The sequence below is a fragment of the Phycodurus eques genome, chromosome 21 (assembly GCF_024500275.1).
Source record: "Phycodurus eques isolate BA_2022a chromosome 21, UOR_Pequ_1.1, whole genome shotgun sequence".
In the NCBI taxonomy this organism is placed as follows: Eukaryota; Metazoa; Chordata; class Actinopteri; order Syngnathiformes; family Syngnathidae; genus Phycodurus; species Phycodurus eques.
In genome coordinates this window covers 9,440,053-9,461,632 of record NC_084545.1, presented here as the reverse complement: position 1 = coordinate 9,461,632, position 21,580 = coordinate 9,440,053, and the positions used below count along the sequence as shown (strand labels likewise).

General features: G+C 40.4%; 1 protein-coding gene across 1 annotated transcript in view; it reads left to right on the top strand.

Moving 5' to 3' along the window:
- adarb2 (adenosine deaminase RNA specific B2 (inactive)) overlaps positions 1–21,580 on the top strand; it is a 158,735-nt gene that overhangs the window by 109,492 nt on the left and 27,663 nt on the right. The window contains exon 4 of the mRNA XM_061666961.1: positions 21,055–21,169. Within this exon, the coding sequence (XP_061522945.1) occupies positions 21,055–21,169 (115 nt within the window). The remainder of the gene's footprint in view (positions 1–21,054; positions 21,170–21,580) is intronic.

The following is a 21,580-nucleotide window of genomic DNA, read 5'->3' as shown; positions in this document are numbered from 1 at the left end:
TCATCATGTTTCTTCATTAAAATCTGAATTTGAATATTATTTACTAGAATTAAATTTCAAAATTTCAACGCGGAACCAAGAATGGTAGAGATATAAATGATAAAATTAGCTGTAATATTGTATTGTTGTAAAAGATGTATTGCCCTGCATGTTAATTGAAACAGTCTTATCAGAGTGACAAGATGACTGCACCTACTTCAAAACAATTTTGGAATTTCTGTCGTCCGATTGATTGAGCGATTCAAGGCTCAAAAAAGGATGTTGTCAGAGGGAAGTGGCCACTGAGCGTCACTGTGTCATCAGCAGGTTGCAACAGAGATACTGGTAGAGTCACTGAAAGGACTAGAAGTGGACGTTCTTGGACATATTCGTGGAGCAAACACCTGTTTTGAATTTTGACAGCTAGATTTTAGAGAACAGCTAGATGTGCAAAAAAAAAATACAAATCTCACATATTGAACACTTAAAGTGTCAAAGAAGAAGATGCTCAAAAGAAGTTCACCTATAAAGGCTATAGTGCATTTTAGGTTCATCCTGAAATTTCACCTATAAATCCAATATTCCCTAACATTTGGTGAGTAGTGAGATTGATTGGGAAGGTAAAATGTTTCCAATCAGTCTCTGTTTGTCTATAAACTGCTTTGTTAACCTTGAGAGTTAATGTTATGGGCACATCTGCAGTAGAGCAAGTCAGGGAAGGATTACAGTATATCCTTGGCCAGGCATTAACCCCACCAACCTCTTTTTAAAATCAAGGTCTAATTTGTCTCTAAAAATACCTTTTAGTCTTTACAATGACAAAGTGTTGAAGTAATCCTGCCACCTATTTCGCCAAGTGGAATAATTAGCCTTCTGTTCAGACCATGATTGGCCATTTAATCTAGCTCCCATTTCTGTCACAATGCAGTTCAGTGTTACTATGTCGCTTGAGTCTGAAACACGTGTGCAGCAGCGGTGAGAGAGTGGCTGCAGATGCTTGCGAAAGGACAGCCCAGAGGTTAGTGGTCGGGACGCTGCACTCTGCCACCTTGGATTAAGGTTCATTTGATTAGGGAAATGTGCTCTGCAGCAGAGCTGAATGACAATTAAGGTTAATGAAGGGTAAAGTGAAGAAAGCAAGCATACAAAGACTGGAAGTTCAAAGAAGGCAGTATTATAGTTTATGTAAACAAAGCGTTACTACAGAATATTTCTATTGGTCATGATGTCATCTAAAATGAAAGTGATTTGATTCATTTAACTCCTCACAGATAGAGAAGGCTACAAAATGGTCAAGTGGAGTAATTTCTCTGCCTCCAGCACAGCAAATTAAATATGATTTGAGACATGTGAAGGTGACCCCTGTCAGTAGGCGAGTCTTCAGCAGATTGCCTTCTTTGTCTAATCTCTCCCACTTCTAATCTGTCTCACTATAAACAGCTGTGACAGTCTGATCATTAATTAATATTACCACAACAAATTGGAGCCCGTGACCGAGCCAAGCCACCCGTCTTGGGAAAAAAAACAAAAACACCAAGCCGCCGAGGGAGAAGGTGTGAACGACACATTCGAGAGGACTTCATTACCAGTGTTGGTAGTGTTACAACCACATCATGGGGACAGTGATGACAGCAGATCAACACGAAAGTGACAGCCACCACAGCACACCGTCCTCTCGGGATCAGCTGTGATTAACACCCTAATGTTGTAGTGCAAATAGCCTGACAAACTATTTCGCTACGTCCATTTTATGTTTCACTGGGGATAATGTACCTTTAGGTCTAATTGCTAAATGGGCATTCATGCTTGGGAGTAAAGTGTTTTATTGCAAATATATATATATATAAACTGTCTTTTTGAACAGGTGTGTAGACTTTTTATATACAGTGTACATACATGACCATTCATCATCATGAAATGCTTGAATGCCGACTCCTACCAGTTCTTAACTCAAGTCCTGTATGTATACACATTAATTTGTATTATTTTTATTCAAAATTGTGACTACTTCTAGCACTAAAATTAAAGACCCCCCCCCCCACCCCCTTACATTTTTGGGCACTCACCGGGGGCAACCACAGGCATGTTTAGGTAGTGTAGTCTATCTAAACTGTTTCAAATATTCAGTAACAAAATCACAATGATATGTTGGATACAGGTCACTTGAAAGTTGATGTCAATAGACAGTCAAAAAGATTATATATTGGCACGAAATTGGACTTGGCCACTTATGACCTGATGCGTTCTGACGATTAAAACAATCTAATAAAGTAAAAATGTTGGCCGGAACAGTTGCTGAGTGTGTCATATTAACACGGCTGGTGTTTTATTGTTTGATGACCCTCTACATACAGCTGCTGAGCTGCTCACTATGAGGTATCACGAAATCAAAAAGTCATAAAAGCAAAGCATGTGTTCATCTGCGTTAAAGAAAATAGGGGCATTAAAATTGTTAAATTAGTTCATTAAAGTTAATTAGTCATAACGCATGAACTTAACAGCCCTAATCAAAGCTAATTATTGTCTTTGACCTCTGTAATTGATGTAAGAAAGGGGACTATTGTGACTGGTGTGCATCTATGAAGTTCCACAATACTGTATCTTACATAGTTTGCCAAATAATGTGAAATCCTCTTTAATTCTGGGCTATCAGTTGCCCTTTCCGCAGCCCACTACACTCATTATTTACCTTTGAAGGGAAACCTAGATAAAATAGTGGAGATTTGTGTCTGAAATCACCAAACGATGTTTCTTCAGCTGAATAGGAGCACGTTGTTCATACTGTAAAAAGGTTAGCATCATCCTCACCTGTCCAATAAGTATGCAAAATATGACCTATGAGGCTGCAGGCTGTTAAATGTAATGTACCGCGTCAGCATGCAGCTTTGTGAGAAAATCCCTTAACAAGAAGGTATCAAAATGGTTGGTCAGGTCAAGTCACTTGGCATATAATGAAAACCGCCCCTGTGATCTGTTCCAAAGAACCTCCGCTCACCCTGAGATGTGCTATATACTAAGTCTTCATTTTTGGAGACTGTCTTGAGCTCCTTCTTTCCCCCTGCACGGTGTCTATACCTACGTTCTGGAGTGTGGCAACAGTTCATTCTCAGGAACCCCTCACAGTCCATTAAAAGCATAACCAAGTTCATTACAATTTCACAGGCGCTCAGATAGCAAATGGCGACTGATAAATCACGACTATTGGTCCTGTGTGGCTGGTGTGTAGCATATTTATCTCTAGTTCTCAGGCAGAGGAGGGGTCTGGATGTCTGCCCTTTTAATGACCTTCCAACCTGCAGCAATGGACCCTCTTGTCACACACCGCATCACATTTGGCAAATCGCAGTGTTCGTGAAGGCAACATACTAACATACGTACAATAAACTGACTGATAGACATTTCCCTGTTATTTTTAAAACACAGATACAACTTTCTAAGAAGACATTAAGAAGAATCTAATGCAGCCTTAAATAAGAAAGAAATATTATTTTTCTCTGCTTACTACAATTTTATTCCGCTTACATTGACTGATCAGTCCCACAATGCATGTGCAGTCAAGCAGCATGTAGACAATCATGTACGCATGAACAGACAGTGGATAGTTTTTACATCTTTTTAGACGGATATTGTACATATCATTTACTTCCTTCCTTTAAAACCTTTGTCATGCGCCTGACGTGTGTGTGCGTGTGTGTGCGTGCGTGTGTGTGTGCGTGCGTGTGTGTGCGTGTGTGCGTGTGTGTGTGTGTGTCAATTCTTGTGACACTCATCTTTTAATACTACAGTGGTTAGTAAATTGAGTAAATTGAGTCACAACAGTGGTCACTGAACTAATTAAACCTGGTACCACTGTATATGAATGTTGAAGTCCCATAGAAATCGCATATGAAGGATTAGGAAAAACAACTAAGAGAAAAAAATCTCATAGAAATACCCACATACTAGGAAAACATCACATGCCACATCTAAATGTACTACAACAAGTTTATCATAACCCTCCATTGAGCAAGTAACTAAATTTGGTAATTTATCAATAGAACCATGTCACATATTTATTTATTCATTCATTCATTCATTCATCTATCTTCCATTCCGCTTCTCCTCACTAGGGTCGCGGGCGTGCTGGAGCCTATCCCAGCTATCCTCAGGCGAGAGGCGAGGTACACCCTGAACTGGTCGCCAGCCAATCGCAGGGCACATATAAAAAAACAACCATTCACACCTACAGGCAATTTTGAGTCTTCAATTAACCTACCCTGCATGTTTTGGGGATGTGGGAGGATTTGAACCCTGGTCCTCAGAACTGTGAGGCAGATGTGCTAACCAGTTATTCACCGTGCCGCCAGTATTTACTCAATATAATAAAATATAATTAAAATCTATTGTATGTTATAGCATTTATAATCCATCCATCCATCCATTTATATATTTATATATATATATAAAATAAATATTATGTGACATGGTTCTATTGGGCGGCACGGTGGCCGACTGGTTAGAGCGTCAGCCTCACAGTTCTGAGGACCCGGGTTCAATCCCCGGCCCCGCCTGTGTGGAGTTTGCATGTTCTCACCGTGCCTGCGTGGGTTTTCTCTGGGCACTCCGGTTTCCTCCCACATCCCAAAAACATGCATTAATTGGAGACTCTAAATTACCCGTAGGTGTGAATGTGAGTGTGTATGGTTGTTTGTTTGTATGTGCCCTGCGATTGGCTGGCAACCAGTTCAGGGTGTACCCCGCCTCCAGCCCGATGACAGCTGGGATAGGCTCCAGCACGCCCGCGACCCTAGTGAGGAGAAGCGGCTCAGAAAATGGATGGATGGATGGTTCTATTGATAATCCAACCCAAAACATGCGTGGTAGGTTGATTGAGGACTCTAAATTGCCGGTAGGTGTGAATGGTTGTTTGTTTATATGTGCCCTGCAATTGGCTGGCGACCAGTTCAGGGTAAAGAAAATGGATGGATGGATGTTCTATAATCCGGAAGGGAATCATTTAGCCTGAAAATGTTTTTTTTTAGCTGATTTGTTGCCATGCTTTATGATCCCTGCATTGTTGCTGACAAATTCATTATCAAGTCTCTGTATGACTATAATTAGCTAGATATATTTTCCTGAAAAATTATGCCGAACATGTAAGACCTAAAATATCTGTTACCTTTGTCCTGCTTTGCAAGACTAGACAGAGCCTCTCTGGAGATGATGAAATGGGTGAGTGGGGAATACAGTGCACAGAATGCGTGTAGGTGTGTTGCTGAGGAGGAGTAAAATCCTGGATTGCATGGAGAAAATGAGGGGAAGGCTATGGGAGGGAGCGAGAGGTGAGGATGGATGGACTGCAGTCGGGGGGGAAAAAGAGGGAAACCTCAGCGGAACAAAAGACCTTCAGGATTAATTAGGCGTCAGATTGGTTTCAGGGCACAGTATGGGGGATGGGGGGCACTGAAAGATATGGTGAGGCAGGAGAGAGAAAGTTTAGCATTCTGGGAAGACCTCGTCCTCAGCCCTCATATTTCAGTCAGCCTGCCCATGAGTATACAACAGGCAGCTAGTTAGGACCTCTGCAGTGCCTGCAACTATTGGCTAATAGATGGAGCTCCTCTTTTTCCATCTGTGTATTTTTACATTATTCCACTGGGTAATAATAGAAGGGTCATATATGTAACATAGAATGCTGTGGTTGGATTGTGGTTATGCCCCGTTTTAGTGGATCATATTTTCTTAATATGATGGGACATAAGCAGCAAATGGGTGAAATGTTCATAGTATTAATTTTATGAAGCAGCACATTACAGAGCAGAGGTCCATATCCAACCCAGATGCCTTTCTATATGGACCCATACCTATATTAGATGATTCTGACAAGGCAAAGCAAAGCAAATTTATTTATGTAGCGCATTTCATACACAAGGTAACTCAATGTGCTATACATGATTAAAAGCATTTAAAAACAAAAAACAGATTATAAAAATTTTAAACAATGAGGGGGGGAAATCAAAATACAATTAAAACAGCATACAGTGCAAGAAATATAATTTAAAAGTGGAATCGCTCTAAAAAGCATGGGGGAAAAGAAGAGCTTTTAACCTGGACTTAAAAACATGCACACTTGGGCCTGACGTCACTTCTGTTAGCAACCGATTCCATTTGTGTGCAGCATAATAGCTCAATGCTGCTTCACCATGTTTGCTTTGGACTCGGTGCTATTTGACCTGAGTCTGTCGATCTCGGAGCCCTACTGGGTTTATATTCCATTAGCATTTCATTCATGTATTCAGGACCTAAACTGATGAGTGATTTATGGACCAGTAGCAGAACTTTAAAATCTATTCTAAAGCTGACTGGAAGCCAGTGTAAAGACTTTAGAATTGGAGTAATATGCTCTGACCTCATTGTTCTGGTCAGAACCCGACCTGCAACATTCTGAATGAGCTACAGCTGTTTAATGCTCTTTTTAGGGAGTCCAGTCAGAAAACCATTACAATTGTCAAGTCTACTTGAGAAAAAAGCATGGATGAGCTTCTCCTGGTCTGCTTGACACATGCAAGCCTCACTCTGGATATGTTCTTCAGATGGTAGAAGGCAGTTTTAGTAATTGATTTGATATGATTTTTGAAAGTCAGGTCAGAACACCAAGGTTTCAGACTTGCTATTGGTTTTTTAAAGAGATTGACTCCAGGTATTTACTAACAGCAAGCCTCTTTACTTTATGGCCAAAAACAATTATCTCAATTTTATTGTGGTTTAATTGAAGAAAATTTTCACTCATCCAGTTATTTATCTGTTTTAGAAAGTGACACAACACCTTAATTGAACTGTAGTCATCTGGAGACACTGCTAGATATAACTGCGTGTCATCTGCATAGCTAAGATAGTCAAAATTAAAGTTCTGAAGAATTTGACCCAAGGGTAGCATATACAGGCTGAACAGGAGGTGTCCAAGAACTGACCCTTGAGGGACCCCATAGGTCATTGCCATTCAATGAGACAAAGGCTAATTTAACCAGCAAAACATTTTTTCATGTTTTCTTTGTTTTAAAACATACATCTTTATTTTCTCTATCAAAAGAAAACAAAAACCCCTTGGGATTAATAAATTAGCTCTCAATCTGTTCTGTATGTACTGCACAGACCAACCACATGCACACACATCAATCAATCAATGATGATTATCCAAACATCATCATCCTCCATGATCTAGGAAGTGACCTGCTAATATAATAAATACTGTACATATGGGCAAACAAACATGAATGGTGCTCCCTAATTTATTCATCCATAATTCATTTATCCATTCTTTTCCATTCCTCTACTGTCCTTTCCCATCTTACTTTTGTGCTTCCAGAAAATCTTAATTTCCCATTCAGGTCACAAGGATCAGCTCAGAATTTTAAATGTGGACCTAGAGCGGCCTGTTAATGCTGTCTGTGTCCTTATTGTCATACAACAATGTTTCTTAGGCAACGTGTATATCCAGTCAGTACAGGAAATGCTGAACTCTGCATACAGATGACAGACAGAGTTGCCATGAATCATAATATTCTTTCATAATATTCTATCACCGCTGCAAAGCACTTTTCAGATCACATCACAGAGGCCGAAGCTAAAACACACCCTGTGAAGATGACTGCACTCATACTCTCAGAAGGATAGCTGTAATACAGATAATTCATTGTTTTTTGCTTTTGATCCCACATAGTTCAGTATTAACTGTGCCATCTGTTTGTTGTCGTGCATCTCCTGCTCTCTACCCCAGAAAGAGTGTGTGGACACATGATAGTATGCAAGCTCATTGGAATGGGTTGACATCAAAGAAAGATGACAAAAGAGAGCATATGCATTTGTTCCAGTCAATCTAGCATTCTGCCGACTTTGCTGACGACACATAATGGATTTTAGTAAATGTTAAAAGAGCATTGGGCCATAGACAGTTTTTTTGCACATTCAAAAGTCTTTCTACACCATTTCATACATTTTTCCTTAGGCTGTGAAGTGTATAATACCATTGTGTTGTACCGTGTTTGTATGTGTGTGTGTTGGGGGTTGGCAATGTGAGGGATCGCTTCTGTCAGGGGATGTTTTAGGAGCCATATTCATCAGCAAAGAAAAGAGCAAGACTAGTTTCTGCAAAGGCCAGGTGTAAACTTATAGCGTCTATGTGCAAGAGAAACATATCAATGCTATTGGGGAAAAACTTTACATCTGCCAAATGTCAGCTGAACAGCACTGCTTAGAGTTTGACAACATGCATTTAGTTTGTCCTGGGGGGTTGAAAGGTTGTCAAAAAACTCAGCTTTTCCACCACTCAATTGCAGCCAAAACAAGGTGGAAAAACTCAACAGTCATCCAAAGTATGTCTTAGTCATAACACAACAACATTGGCTTCCCGTTTTGTTTTAGCCCTTAGTCCTCTCATGGACCAAACTTATGAACTGATGTTTGAAATGTTTCCAAAATGTACAGTCTCAGCTAGCAGGTTTGGTATCCAGTGTACACCAAATACTTGCAAATCAAAATGAAGACGTTTGGATTTTTTACTGGATGCCATTTCTTTTCCGTTGCTACTGAACATGGTAGATGTGCCCTTGGAGAGGTCAATGCTTATGCATTACGTGTAGAAATGTTCATGGCATTTATTGGATCATGACCGCTGCCAAACATGAAGTCTATATACTTACCCTCGCAGACACTATATGCGTTTGTGAATGGACAGACCATACTCTGACCCATCCCTTGCAATCCTTTGCTTTAGTGTTTACAGACAATGGACTTTAAGAGAGAGGAAGTGTTTTTTTTTTTTTATTTATTTTTATTTTAAGGTTTTGCAGTCACATACTATCTGATCTTAATCCCCATGCATGCTGCCTAATGGATCCTGGTAAAAGAAAAACATATAGTGTACTGTATGCAGGGGGTTTTCAGTATGCACAACATAACCCTTTTTTTTCCCGGAAAACATATAGTCTCTCTCACCAATCTTTGGTAAATTAACACAATAGTAAAGTCACAATTACAGTAAATATTTATTTGGAAAAATTCTTCTTGGACATAAATACAAGATAATTAACAATGGGGGGAAAATCCTTATATATATATATATATATATATATATATATATATTCTTCCTGTGGTACACAAGGGGCGCAAAGTAGTTCGAGTGCCTTTTGTAACCACGAAATGTCATAGGTCGAGACCATTGTAAAATGAGGACCACCCTTTTATATCAATATCAGAATAACACAGATTACAGACTTCGACTGAAGAAAAAAAAACGAGGGATGGTTAGTTAGTTATATAATTCTACTAGTTAACATCTTGTGCTTCACTAGTAGTACAAGTAGTACGCCGATGTCAAATAGTTTACAATATTGCCTCACGAGTAACATTTAGATGTCTACTACGACTGTGCCAAAGATGTTTTAGTAGTGTGGAGAAATAATATATACAGTGGTGTAAGGCAGTCGTGGAAAAAAACATTACTACTATGACTGTCATTCTACTAACGCGCGCTATTCAATCCACCACTGTGGTGAATCGTCTTACTAATGAGGACAAAGAGTGTACTAGTACACGGACCTTTAGGTAAAAATTCACAATATTGAATAAATGCTCAAACGGCTTTCCCTACTCACCCATGTGTTTTGTGTCTGCTGTCACCATTGACATTTCCCGTGATCCCTTGTAAAGTTTTCGGAATTCTGATAGGGCACCCAGAACAATATCAGCCATGGTGCAACATCGTCTGACGATGAACGGCTGTATGTAGGGATTTTGACGAAAGGGAAGAAATTGAGGAGACAGACAGTGATCAGCAGCGGGAAGGCAGACACAGAAATTATCTGACCACACTGCAAAAAGTATAGTTGGAGATTATTATGAAATCTATACAAAATGTAATTTGGGATTTCAAGGTAAGAGTAGTTGCATTGGCGAATTATATTTATAATTGACTGGAGCCCTTCCAGAAGTAAACAAATATATATAGAATTGTTGTACTTCTAGTATAAATTCTGTGGATCTGAAAGTATATTTGTCTGCTCTGACAGACATCCAACATCAGTTTCCAGACTGAACTTCTCTATAGGGAGATGAACAATATTGTTAGACTGATAAATGTGTGAGAGGACACACCATGCCAATATAGGACTTTTATTAAAAAAAGAAAAGAAAAAAAAAATGCAACCCTGTTATAACAGCCGGGAGGTCTGTCCCTGACCACAGCTCCAGACCATTATTTTTTTCAGTATATTTATTAATCTATATCCAGTATCGGACTTCAAATAACCTTTCTAGTATGGCTTTGGTTATAAGATATAGCATGTCGAAAATATGATTGAAACTTGTGTAGTGCATATACACAATGTTCCAAAATGTATGCAAACAAGGCTCTATCGATCTGAACAATCTTTAGTTGAACTGAAAATAATTGCTATTGGTCAGTGGTGTTTTGTCAAAATAAAATGTTAATTAGATATTCTTACTGTATAAGTTAGTGCAAATGATGTATTATGTAATATAATTTAGTCAGGAGTGGTCTCAGTCTGCTAATGGAGATAATAGACTGGTTGGAACTTCATCACTGACCCTTTCATTTCCTCTCATCTCCACCCAGCCTCTTTGCCTTGTGCCTGCCTGTTTTACTCCTCATTCTCTTTCCTCTCTTGCTCTCCACATCTCCCCTAAGGGTAGGGTCATGTAATCTTTTGACGGGAATTCTTCTGCTGGCCTTTGGTGCATAATGTATGAAGCCTCTGGTGTGTGTTTTATACTGTCTGACATTATTAAGTTGTTTCAGCCATATCGTTGCTTTTATCTTCCCTATGGAGGTCAGTCAAAAGGAATTCATACTTAAATCAATCATTTTCCTCTCATTATTCACCGGTATGTCCTGTGACAAACTACTACCTCATTTAAATGAAATGATCAACTATAATGTTTCATAATCAGCATGCCTTCTTATCTTAAAATAAAATAATGTCATTTTCCAAACCAGGCTTTGACTGAACAATTTGTTATAAATCATAGGCTTTTACATGACATGACCTGTCATCCATCCATCCATTCATTTTCTGCACCGCTTTATCCTCACAAGGGTCTCGGGCTTGCTGGAGCCTATCCCAGCTAACTTTGGGCAAGAGGTGGGGTACACCCTGAACTGGTCGCCAGCCAATCGCAGGGCACATATAAATAAACAACCATTCACACCTAAGGGCAATTTAGAGTCCTCAATCAACCTACCATGCATGTTTTTGGGATGTGGGAGGAAACCGGAGTGCCCGGAGAAAACCCACACAGGCACGGGGAGAACATGCAAACTACACACAGGCGGGGCTGGGATTCGAACCCCGGTCCTCAGAACTGTGAGGCAGATGTGCTAACCAGTCGTCCACCGTGCCGCCATGACCTATCATATTTACTGTAAAATACATTTGCAATGGAACTGAAACGTTCAAATAGAAATACATGTATTCATTAACCTGAGTGTTGAGCTTACAGATCTCTATACTTGGGTGTGAACTGTTAATTTACGTTTTATACGTATTTTTTTCCCTAATGTTCTCCTCACTGGCTTAAAACAAAGTATGTTATACTATACTTGCTTTAGGATATCTCGAACTTTAAAGAAGCTTTGGCTCATTTGCATTTTAATAATACATACATTTGTACATTTAAACGAACGAAAAGCGAAAATATCGATTTTAAAGTGTTTCTGCCAATTGTGCATTGTTGTTTTTTCCCAATAATGGTGGGATTGTTTTGGTTTGTTTTGATGAGGATTTTTCTTTATTTTAAATAAACTGTCACACATTTTCATATTTGTGTCTTGATTTTGAAAGCCATTTTTGTATACTACAGTATCTCAGTTGCTATACCGAGCATGTAGCAGGTATGTTCAGTATTATTAAAAAAATAGCGATGTTATCTAATTTACAGTGCATAGAGCCGAATCAGATTATGTTCATCGTCCATGACGCTGCTGCATATTCCTTTTTTTTTTCTCTAACATCTGATCTGAAAGATTTGGGTTTTAAAACATGGTACATGGGCATCAGAAAGAGCTTAGTTAAATATGCTTTGTAAACATGGTATTCATCTGAGTGAACCCCCCTGAGTGGGTCAATATAGAGAGTTGGTGGACCTGGCATAGTTTTTTATGTTACTACCTAACCAAATACGCTGGCACAGATGGGCCCGGGTCTGATAGTGACTCTCTTTGTTGTAATTGGCTCTGCTTGTTTGATTCGATGACGATAATTTATATTGATAATAAGTTCCAGAGTCTGCCATGCTTAACGTGCGGTTTGTGGTCATGATTCATTGGCTGGAGTCCTTTTTGGCTTCTGTGTCGGGGGGGCTTGCAATTCACAAAATGTTTGGTTTACAGCTTAAGGGCTGCGCTGGATTTTAGCAGATGTATCCGGTCAAGCGACATGAAGTTAGTTGGGAAAGTTGGGGCAGTTTTTTTCATTTATTAGTGAGGGATTGGGCTCGGCCCCTGCGAAAGTGAATTTTTTAGTTTAGCAAGACAAACTATGCTTCTGACTCTGAGAACAATTTGGGGAAGGCATTGTCTGTTCCAGCAAGACCTTTTGCCACCAAGCAAAGAAATGTGTGGTTGAATGACTTTGGTGTGAACAGATAACGCAACATTAGTGTCCTATGAAGTAACAAGCCAAGATCTGGAGGAAATATTCTGGATGGACTCCAGCTCTTGGAGAAAGAACTTAAAATATTTCTTATTGAACTGATTATTTATTTCAACCTGTTCTTTGTCAGGACATCTGCGTGTTGATTTGCACAGCACTAACTGTTCCCATTTACACAGTCCTGTACTGCCAATCACCTGTGTGGAACACTTGACTGTTCTGGTGCAGTTAAAATTTGTATTTGCCTGCAACTGAGCGCCTTTGTAGTTCACCATGCCTTTAGGCTCAAGGTTTGGATGCATTGATGGTTGATCGCATCCCTAGGTGGTAAATAGGAAAGAAGAAATTATGGTCCCATACTAAGTTTAGGTTCATCATTGCATCCAAGTCCAATCCTTGATTCTTGGACGGAGCTATCATTCTTGTAGGTGCTCATCCTTGACTTTGATACCGGGCTCTACCTTTTTAGAAGCTAATGATGAATCTCTGCTTGAGTTACGCTTTGCTTACCGAAGCCTGTGGTGCATCAGCCCACCTCCGCACTGCTCCCCTCTTACATGCACGGATGGGGTGAGCTCCAGTAAAGATGGATTGGATCTGTGACTGCATCTTCATATCCCTTTATTCCCACGCCTAAAGATCAAGCGTGCGGTTTAAAAGGGAGCAGCCTGTTACGATGACGATGGCTACATGGTGCAGCCCGGTGCCTTGATGTGACTGACAGGGCCCTGCTGTTCAGGGGGAAAGTCTGTTCCACCAGCGGCAAGGCCAAGTGGCCGTCATGCGATAAAGATGGTGGATACAGGCAAGTGAATGCATATAAAGATAGACACGTTGCACAGCATTCAGTACGTTTTTGTGTACCGTACTAAAGAAAAACAAACTATTGCATTGAATCAGACATAAAATGCATGTAGATGGCTTGATCTGACAGTGCTCAAAACTTTTTGATTGGAAAACCTCTTGCATGCACACTCCCTTCCAAAATGACTCAAACCAATTGCTTTATTTTTTTCAGCTAGACAATGATCAAGCCGAGCACAAACACTGGTCATAGCCAGTAAAACCATTTGTAATGTACTGAAGAATAAAGAAACCAGTAGTGGCCCAACGGTGAAGATCATGAGAAAGAGAAAGTACAGACAAACTATGTTAGTAACCTGATTAATTTGCGAATGTAAACATGGCCAGTGTCCTCATGAGTCTTCAACATCAAGATGATGACGGGAGGACTGAGCATTGACAACAGAAATAGTGACAGGGATCTTGTGACACACATCCAGAGGTCAGCAAAAGAATAAAGTGAGAGGAATGAAGAGAACAAACGAGAGGGAAATCTTTCACGTTACAAGGAGGCTGGCTTTACATTCTCAAAAGCCACCAAAGGCATTGATCCCACCAAATGAATAGATATCATTTTCAAAAACCCCTTGCTCGGCATGAGACGTGGAATGGCGAGAAGGAAAGGTGGGCTTGGTGCTGGTGGGGAGTGGGATTGAAGATATGCAAGCTGAGGCCAGACGCTATTAAAACTCAGAAGAATGAATTGTTAAATACCTCGATAAAGAAATATAAGACATGGCCTCGTTTTTATGCTGCCTTGGCCACTCTGCAGGCAGGTGATAAGAGGGAGAAGGTGTTGGGTTAAAAGTGTGTGTGTCTGCTTGTGTATGTGCACGTGTGTGAGGTGGGGGATCAAGCCCATATTAATGGCGTAACGTACCGTACGTGGGTGCGGTATTGCATTCTTACCTTTAACAGAGCTACAAAGTGCAATATACGAAGCGTATGGAGACTGTAAAGAGGCATTAAAATATTACCTGTGGCAAAAAAAACAAAAACAAAAAAAACTCTTCTTAAATCATTTCCCCCTAGATGCCATAAAGCTAAACAATATATTAAACTTCCTTTTTACTCTCACAACACACAAACACACACGCCAGTGTGCCTGACTTTTAGGTCAAGACGCAGCGGAGAAATTTTCCCCAGTGACATTTTGTCTTTCTGGCACAATATTGACTTCAGCGGGAAGGCGGCAGGAGAATTGTTGGTGACATTCCGCTTTACCTTGGAGATGCATGTTAAAATGTGTATTTTGCTATTCAGAATGGAGACGCTGAGAAACTGAGTTTTTGCAAGAGCAGATGACTACTATCAAACCATCCATTTTGTTGACCGCTTTCCCTCGTTTGGGTCGTGGGTGAGCGGGAGCCTATGAGCAAGAGGCCGCATACACTCCGGACTCGGCAGGCACGTGATAAGGTGTCAATCGCAGGGCACATTTCGAAAAACAACTTTTCACACTCTTTTTCAAACTTATAAGCAGCTTCAAGAAGGGGTGCCCGGAGACCCGGGGGGGGCTATTTACGGCTCTCTGAAGGTTTTAAGGAGTGTAACAGGTGTTTGTTTGTTTTTGTTTTTTACAGTTTTTAAGCAGCCCGCACCATGAACTAAAATTAACATTTGACACAGCCCTTGTGGTTTGCGTGCCGTCGAGTAAACCAGGATCTTCACAACAAGCTGAACAACATCTCAAACTGTTAATTTATTAGCACTTTGACTGCTTTGATTGGTTAAATGGTAAGCATACTTCATTGTAACGTGAAGCTCTGTGGATATTTAATGCTTTGAACTTTGTTGCATTGGTTGAAAACTGGTTGTACTGCTAATTATTTTGAATGGTATTTATTTTACCAGTGGCTATTTGTATTTTTTATATATAAAATGTGTTTTATATATAAATGGGAGAAAAGATGCAAGAAAATCTGCCATCAATTTCATATAATTTTAAGGGGAAATATTATTTTAGGATATATATTGTTATCGGGATATAAAATTACTTATATCGGGATTTTCTGATTTTGTCCATATTATAGAGCGCTGTCATCAAACACAATAAGTTAATATTAGTTATGAGCTTTTCTAACATGGTGTCAAGACAGAAGGACTCTAAAATTTGTCTATTTCACTCGAAAAGATGATACCAGGGCTTCTTGCAACACTTGCAAGTCAACGACGTCTGATATCAACTGTATTATTTAATTCCCTCTCCCAATCTGAATCGGTAAGAGACTCAATAAGGAATCAAATCGGTAAGCAGTATTGATAATGGAATCAGCATCGCTAAATTTTTATCAATTCCCATCCCTACTTGCAAGTATATATTTTTCAACACTTTTTTTTTTATATTCTTAAGATTGTGTATCCTTAACCTAATTATAGCGGTCGTATATCCTGCTTCTTTATCCAGTTTAACCACTATTGTAACCATTTTGACATGTAGCAGGAAATTGTTTTCTTCTAATTAAAATTGTCAAATTAAGCCCTCTACCGTCCTGTCAAGCATTAAAGCTATCCAAGAATCATGTAGCATGAAGGTCTTTGCATTCCACAAAAAATACACTCTGAGCTTGTGAAGTCAAATATCAGATGTTTTTTTTTTTAATATAATTTTCGTACGTGTCACATTTTTTTATGCATCTGTTTACCTTAATTTTAATCCTTTGTTACTTACCTTCTCATACACTGATCACAACATTAGATGCACATGCACAATCTCATTACATTAAACAATTTGCATTTACTTGTATAAAAATGCTGCAATTGCTCTAGTATTGGATCTTATTACTTGTGAAGGTGTACTTAATGAAATGTCCAATGAGTATATTTTTCATTGAGTATGAAGTCATTTTTAAAAACCCAATATTTCTGATTTGACAAGTGGAGATTATGGGTACGAGCCTTAAAACACTTGTGTTGATGGAAGTGTTCCCCCAATAAATCTCCTTTAGTGCAGTCAAAGCAGTTACTAAATAAATCCTACTGCTTGTTTTCTCCATTCTGAAGAGGCCCAAGGGGATTTCTTGTTAAATTGTTCAGAACTAATGCGGCAGAGACACCAGGTGGGGTGAGTCACACAATGGCCGCTGCAGCAGTTTCAGCACTGATCAAGCTAGCGGACACTTATCACATCAGTTCAGTAAAATATATTTTGAAAAACAAATTCAAACGCGTAGCTACGGGAGCAGGGTAAAGCTCAATGTTCAACCAAGAGGAATCTGGCCAGCCAGCCAGCCAGGCACACAACGATCCCCACCCACAGTCGGCGGCAGGTTGTCATGACAATCTGTCTGACTGTGGACCACGATCCTTGGCCCCATTTTTCTGCCACATTAGGTTCAGAGTGAAGGTGAACTCAACTCTCCTTGAGGGAGGAAGATCTGTGTGATTGTACAGGTTACGTAAAAAAAAGAAAAACAAAGGCAAATACGAGACATCTTATCTAAAACCACAGATCCACAGACTAGTGTGACCAGAAGTTCTCTTTTCCAAGGGGGTGTGCTGCTTTTAGGACCAAAGAAAACATCTGGCCATGATGTTGAATCTCTCCAGGATTTTACTACTTCAGTTGGTATGCACTTTTGTGTTGTTGTTGTTTTAGTAACCCACTGCCAGTGTCTTTTTTTGAAATTCTAAGTTGAGTCACCCTAATATACTTATATTGACATTACATAAGCAGATACATAGGAATGGCTAAGTGTTGATTCCCTAGTCCTGGTACGTCCTGCCCTCCATCAGAACCCAGCACGAGAGAAAATGTTGAGAACTGAGCGGTAGGGTGGTAAAATGTAGAAGCCAGAGGTGTAAAGGAAAGGTTAAACCAAAAAGAGAAGAGAAGAGAAAGGGACATGGAGCAATAAGAGATGGGGAAAAGGAGGAGGAGTTGAACAGCTGGGCTGTACGCCAGGGTCTTTTCCACATTTGCTGTCCAGGCCTTTTGGAGCTGCCACCTTCTCTCACCTCTTTTATATCATCAATGAAAAGGCCTCTAGGGGTGTATGGAGGACTTGACTCAGGGTTCAGACTGTGACCGACAGCAGCTGAGGCTGCCGAGCCAAGCAGGATTCTGTAAGATATAATCACTTTCAGGTATAAGGACCATGGCAGGCGTTTCTTTGCCTTTACATATTGCAGAATGTCCTCATATATAGAATCAGAACACCCTGAAACATTTCAACTGAAGAAATACAGCATACACAATACTCTTAATGACGGCTTGATTTCACAGTCAACAATACAAATTGACGATCAGTTTATAGAAAAAAAAAAAAAAAAGTCGATAGAATTCATAATTTTTTGGTACAGCAAACCTGAAATCAATCATATAACATCCATCCATCCATCCATTTTCTGAGCCGCTTCTCCTCACTAGGGTCGCGGGCGTCCTGGAGCCTATCCCAGCTATCTTCGGGCAGGAGGCGGGGTACACCCTGAACTGGTTGCCAGCCAATCGCAGGGCACATACAAACAAACAACATTCACACTCACATTCACACCTACGGGCAATTTAGAGTCCCCAATTAATGCATGTTTTTGGGATGTGGGAGGAAACCGGAGTGCCCGGAGAAAACCCACGCAGGCACGGGGAGAACATGCAAACTCCACACAGGCGGGGCCGGGGATTGAACCCCGGTCCTCAGAACTGTGAGGCTGACGCTCTAACCAGTCGTTCACCGTACCGCTCATATAACATCACTTTGCTAAAACTAAAAGAAGGGTCTTGGTCACTCATTTTTTCAAGAGGCCTAGTATGCTTGCTTCAAACTGTTTATTTGTCACCCACAGTTGCAGTTCACTGTGAAACTGACACACAACAAAAGAGAATTCAACATTGTATAACATACCAAATGTTCAATCAACCCATATCATTTATCCATCCATCCATTTTCTGAGCCGCTTGTCCTCACTAGGGTCGCGGGCGTGCTGGAGCCTATCCCAGCTATCATCGGGCAGGAGGCGGGCTACGCCCTGAACTGGTTGCCGGCCAATCGCAGGGCACATAGAAACAAACAACCATTCGCACTCACATTCACACCTACGGGCAATTTAGAGTTTTCAATTAACGTGCATGTTTTTGGGATGTGGGAGGAAACCGGAGTGCCCGGAGAAAACCCACGCAGGCACGGGGAGAACATGCAAACTCCACACAGGCGGGGCCGGGGATTGAACCCCGCTCCTCAGAACTGTGAGGCAGACGCTCTAACCAGTCGTCCACCGTGCCGCCTAAATGCTAACATATAATGTGAAATTACATACAAACTAACATAAATTACCATCAATGCCATGGTAAGGGGTGCACGCAACAATTTTGGTCTGGTTCTTAAATGAGAGGTTGTTGCTTGGTGCTCGTTTTTTTTCATGACCCAGTGACCTCACTGGATTTACTTTTGTAGCCATACATCCTATTTGTTACATATTTATTTTCTGTACAAATAGAGCAAATAAAACTTTTGTTTCATGATCATGTAAAAAAAAATATTTTTTTCTTTTAGGTCTTTTTGTATTTGCTTTATGTTTTACTGTATTAGTTTTAGTCTGAGCCAGTTCACACCTAGTGAACGTGTACACACATACCTGTAGCAATAGAAATTTATTTTGACACGTATATTATTTCATGCTTTGCATTCTGTATATACATGTAATGACAAATATATACTTATTTTATAATCCCAAGAGAAAATGTGAATGTTATTTATCTCTCATTTATAGCAAAAGGGGGAGGACCGTGGTTGTGCCGGCCCACACTTGCCACTGACAATGAGGAAGAAGATGATAGGGTGGGCGACAGGAGGCAACATTGAGGGGTATCGCACAGGCCGCCATTCAAGCTAGCACTGGCCCTGACTTGCCGTATGGCACCGCGCGATCAGCTGATTTGGCGCAATTCATTAGGGCGGTGGTCGTCAATCCTTTTTGCACCACAAAACGACGGTCCGTCATATTTTGACGGACCGTCGTAGCAACACAGCGACGCCCACGCCCCACGGAGCCCGCTGAGGCACCCCCTCGTCTGCGGCTCCTGCACGCACTCATATATTCTGTGGCAGCAATAACTATTACTGGAGATTACAGTCATTAGGGGCCGTCTCTGCGTCTTATTTTTACTCTTAATTATACTGCATCTTTTTTAGTAGACCTCGGTGCTGCCCTCCATGTTGCAGCACAACATGGTACTACACTAAAGGCATGCAGCTCTAAATTCAGAGTTACCTGTAAACTACTATAAAAACTCAAAGAACAATCACTTTCAAAAAAACAACAACTCCAATTTAGCAGTGGCATGAACGATAAACAGCAGTATAGTGGAGGTTCATTGCTTTGATTTGTTAGAATTTACAGGAATGACTCCGTTTGCGATGGTCCCGACATTCAACATTCCAAGGCGACGCACCACAAGATTCATCACTGTGTTTTACAGATAAATATTTACTGTAATTATGACTTTGCTACGGACGTAGTGTGGGTTAGTGATGGACTACGCATGTACATACTGTAAATGCAAACCAGTTCAGAGCAAACCAGTTCTCACATTTAAGACATCCTTATAGCCATGCCAGTACCTCTCACGAGTGGTCCACTTAACTGCACACTGCTCAGCAGTTGCTGCCAAGACATGTTGATCACACCCCTTTGAATCGTTTACTTGAGTGATTATTAAGGGTTAGTTTTCAAGCATTGTTCACACCAACTGCAGAGTTTAAATGGATCACAGGGACAACAGATTGGCAGCAGAGTGGGTCTTGTGGACACTTTAAGCCTCCACTTGCTAACAGGACATCATGAGGTGCCGCAGTGCCATAGGGAGAGTGAGAGAGATTAGGGGTGGGAAAAAAAGAACGAGACAGGGACAGCGACTGAATTAGTGAGCATATTGCATGTTATAGCCTGTGTCTGGGTTTTGGTGTTTCTTAGTGTGGTGGGTGGGTCTGTTTGCATATGTTGTTGATTTTACAGAGGTGGCAAAAGTACTGACACTAATTGTGTTAAAAAGACAGCAGAAAAATAGAAGTACTGACTGAACCTCTTCACCTAAATAAACGTTTAAAAAGATTCTCTAAATCTTTTGTGGCATCGTCCTTGTTGCTTGCTGGTTAACTTTCCTCCGTGTTGTTGCTGTCCCTGATTCTTCTGCCTTAAAAGCCTCCAAGTTCTCAACCAATGTATCAATCAAGACCGAGGATGACTTGATTTCCCTCCATTTATTTAATTTATTTTAAGTCACGTCATCATCTGCAGAGGTTGAAATATAAGTAACAAAAATATTTTAACAAAGGAAAGCGTAGAAAGTACAGATGTCTGTTCTCAAATGTAGGGAGCAAAAGTATAGACATATTTGTACTTCAGTTAGCATTGTTCATTTGACACCGGTACGCACAGGAAGGAGTTATACAGTAGGTAAACAAAACATAATAATAATAATAAACAATGGCCCTGTTCACTTCTCTTTTGGTTTAACTTTGTTTCTGTTTTTAAACTGGATATATTCTGTCTTAAAAGTATGCAGTTATTAATACATAATATTATATATAACGTGTTTCTCATTTGTGTCTAGCAGAAATTAAGGCAGCAATTCTTCTGTGTTTTCCAGGACTTTGCCGATTCAATATTCCACTTGGTGAGGGAGAAGTATCGCACACTGCTGGGCGGCTGCAGTCCAGCTTACTCTCAACACAAATCCCTGGCAGGCATCGTAATGACCCGAGGTATGGTAAATTTCATTGACTTTTATATATCATCTTGAATTATTAAGGTGTTGCAATATAAAGAGAGCGGGGAAGAAGAGACGGAAGATGAGAAACTGGGAGGTCTAGATTGGGAGAAACATTATGAAGATTTTTTTTTTTGTGCACATGGAGTAGTTTATCCCTTCCTGGTGAATTATTGACTACTCATTCTCGGGGGGGTGGGGGGGGGGCATGCTCATTGGAGTCAGTCTCCCTCATACTAGCTGGACTTTCCATGCTCAGGCAGCTTTGACACAAGTTTGCCGATGACACAGTGGGAATCCTAACAACATCAGCTTAAGTCTGAGGACTCACTGTGTGACACAGTGAAAGAACAGCAAGGTGGAGGACACTTCTCACTGTGATGTGAAACAATGAGTTATGACTGCA